The following is a 2816-nucleotide window of genomic DNA, read 5'->3' as shown; positions in this document are numbered from 1 at the left end:
ACTAGCTCCCTTACTCGTGAGTATAGAAGATAAAGGACTGAAAAATGATGTAGTTCATAGTATGCATATCACGACAGATAGTAGTCGGATGGGTCATTCTTCAGTTGCCATTGTTGAAAGCAATGAAGTAACTTGGAATAATACAAATGTCACTGATTTGGGAGGTGAAGTAGGGACATATTTTATGGATATGATTGATTTTAGCGAGGTGGAGGAGATGCATGGTGGTGATAATGGTACTGAAAGAAATGAAGTGTCAGTGTCCTCTGCCCCTCCTAATTTGGGGTGCTTGAACACAGCTGCCCAGTTGCCAAAAATGCGTTTAAGAGGAGAATCTGAACCCACTCGTCAACATTATTGGAGTCAAATGGGTGAAAAAAATCGGTATAATGCAGTCGGTGTAAAAGATGAAGAAGCATATTTGGACAGCGGGGTTTCACGAAGCGATTGGAATCCGAAAATTACAGTTGGGCAAATTTTCTCTAGTAAGAAAGCATTGTTGACGGAGTTACGGTTGACGGCATTAAGAGGCCACTTTGAATTTAAGGTGCAATTCTCTTGCACTAAGAGGTTGCTTGTGGTTTGTTGTCAACGTCCATGCCCATGGCGGGTCCGGGCATCGAGAATTGGAGAATACAGCTTCATGATTGTGAGGTGTACAACTGTCCATGAATGTGATTTGAGGTTTGTAAGTGACAAGCATCGTCAAGCAACCACAGCACTTGTAGCCAGTTCACTTAAAAGGAAGTTGAAGGATTGTCGGACAATATACACACCAAGTGACATTATGAGAGATGTGAAACACAACTTTGGTTGCACCATCCATTATTCTAAAGCTTGGAAAGCAAGGGAGTTAGCTCTATTGTCCATTAGAGGATCAACGGAGGAGGCATATTATATCCTTCCAGCTTATTGCTATGAATTGGAGCGTATGAATCCCGGCACAAAAACAGACAACCGAACTGATGAGAACAATCACTTTGTGTATTTATTTATGGCGGTTGGCGCATGTATTAGAGGGTTCCGTTCTTCCATGCGCCCAGTTATAGCCGTGGATGCCACTCATTTAAAATCCAAGTACAAGGGTGTTATGTTTGTAGCAAATGCATTCGATGGTAATCGAAATATATATCCTCTTGCTTTTGGGATCGGGGATTTGGAGACGGATGCATCATGGCATTGGTTTTTCACTAAACTTCATGAAGCCATTGGTGAGTGTCCCAATCTTGTTATTATTTCTGATCGCAATGTTAGCATAGAGAATGTGTGGGACAAAATTTTTCCAACTGCACAACATGGCATATGCTTTTATCATATGAAGGGGAACATGAAACGCACTTTCAAGTTGAAAAAGCGTGATCACATACTTATGCACTTTGAGAAGGCTGCAAAATCTTATTCCATTGCTGAATTTGATGGTCATTTTCGCAAGATCAAGCGAAAGGAACATGTTGCTCAATATCTTGAAGAGGCAGGGTTACATAAGTGGTCTAGAGCTCACATGGATGGATGCCGCTACAATGTAATGACAACAAATATTGCGGAGTCAATCAACTCAGTCCTTAGGTTTGCAAGAATGCCGCCAGTGGTTCATTTGATAGGGGAAATTGTTAATCTCCTTGTGAAATGGTTCACCGAACGTCGTGAGTTGGCTTTGAATTGCACAACAACATTGTGCCCCAATTTTGGAGAGAAGAAGTTGAGGAACAGGTTGGAGGATGCTGCAAGGATGAATGTGGTTAAAGTTAATAATGCACAATATAATGTTTTGGACGGTGATATGGACGGCCTCGTAGATTTGACGAACAACAGTTGTAGTTGTAGAAAGTTTCAGCTTGAGCAGCTACCTTGCAAGCATGTAGTTGCAGTTTGCCGCTTCTTGAAAGTAAGTGTATATGCAAAGGCTTCTCGGTATTACACTCGGAAAACCTGGATGGATGCTTATTCGGATAGCATCTCCCCGGTACAACCTCACGGAATGTGGGATACTCCTGAAGATGTTCGAAGTCGAGTTGTGCTGCCTCCCATGGCAAGGGTCATGCCAGGCAGACGAAAGAAGTTAAGAATTCCCTCGCAAGGAGAGGGCAGCATTAGAAGAAAGTGCTCAAGGTGCTGTTCCGCAGGCCACAATAAAAGCACCTGTAAAAACAATATTCCATTGCGCAATGTATCTTAGACAATAAGATTTGTGTTGCTTTGGTAGGTCATGTGAACTCAACTTTTATTTGTCGTGGGTTTCGTGTTATGTTGAATGGGAATTCTTTTAAATTTGCATTATTTGGGTTGCATTGCTACAGCATGCTGATTTGGGTTGCATTGCTACAGCATGCTGTATTGCTGACAGATTGCTAGTATATTGACCTTTTATTGTACTGGTATTGCTTCCAGATTGCAATTATAATTTGAGTGCGAAATTAAAGGGACTGGAATGTAATTCCAAATGGATCCAAAACATTAAAGTTCTTAGAATTCCTATATTACACAGTTACTGTGATACTCCGACTATACCTTCTTTTTTTATTACAAATTCGGCCGATGCATAGGCCAGATGTGGGGCAAATACAAGGTGAAATGTCCTATGTGTTTGACTACATATACTTGTTGAAGGAGCATTACGAATGTCAACCTCAATAGATTGCTCATGTGTTGCCAAGAACACTCTTGAATTTATGCAATGTGCCCAAGCCAGTCCCAAAGCTGGACTCACCCGTCTGCCTGATGTGTCCAGGGACTCCAAGTTTCCCAACCTCACCCCATTCACTCCATCATGTGGCCCAATAAAATCCACCACTTGGTTGGTGACAACCACCGCCAAC

The 2816-nt window shown here is 42.0% G+C and overlaps 1 protein-coding gene across 1 annotated transcript; it reads left to right on the top strand.

The window, feature by feature from the left end:
• The first annotated feature begins 316 nt into the window (after positions 1 to 316).
• On the top strand, positions 317 to 2176 carry LOC117618293. Its single transcript, XM_034347885.1, has one exon. It carries the CDS (start codon positions 317 to 319, stop codon positions 2174 to 2176), a length of 1860 nt encoding a protein of 619 aa, XP_034203776.1.
• Positions 2177 to 2816: the final 640 nt, after the last annotated feature.

This window comes from Prunus dulcis, chromosome 2 (genome assembly GCF_902201215.1).
Source record: "Prunus dulcis chromosome 2, ALMONDv2, whole genome shotgun sequence".
In the NCBI taxonomy this organism is placed as follows: Eukaryota; Viridiplantae; Streptophyta; class Magnoliopsida; order Rosales; family Rosaceae; genus Prunus; species Prunus dulcis.
This window is presented reverse-complemented; position numbering and strand designations above follow the sequence as displayed.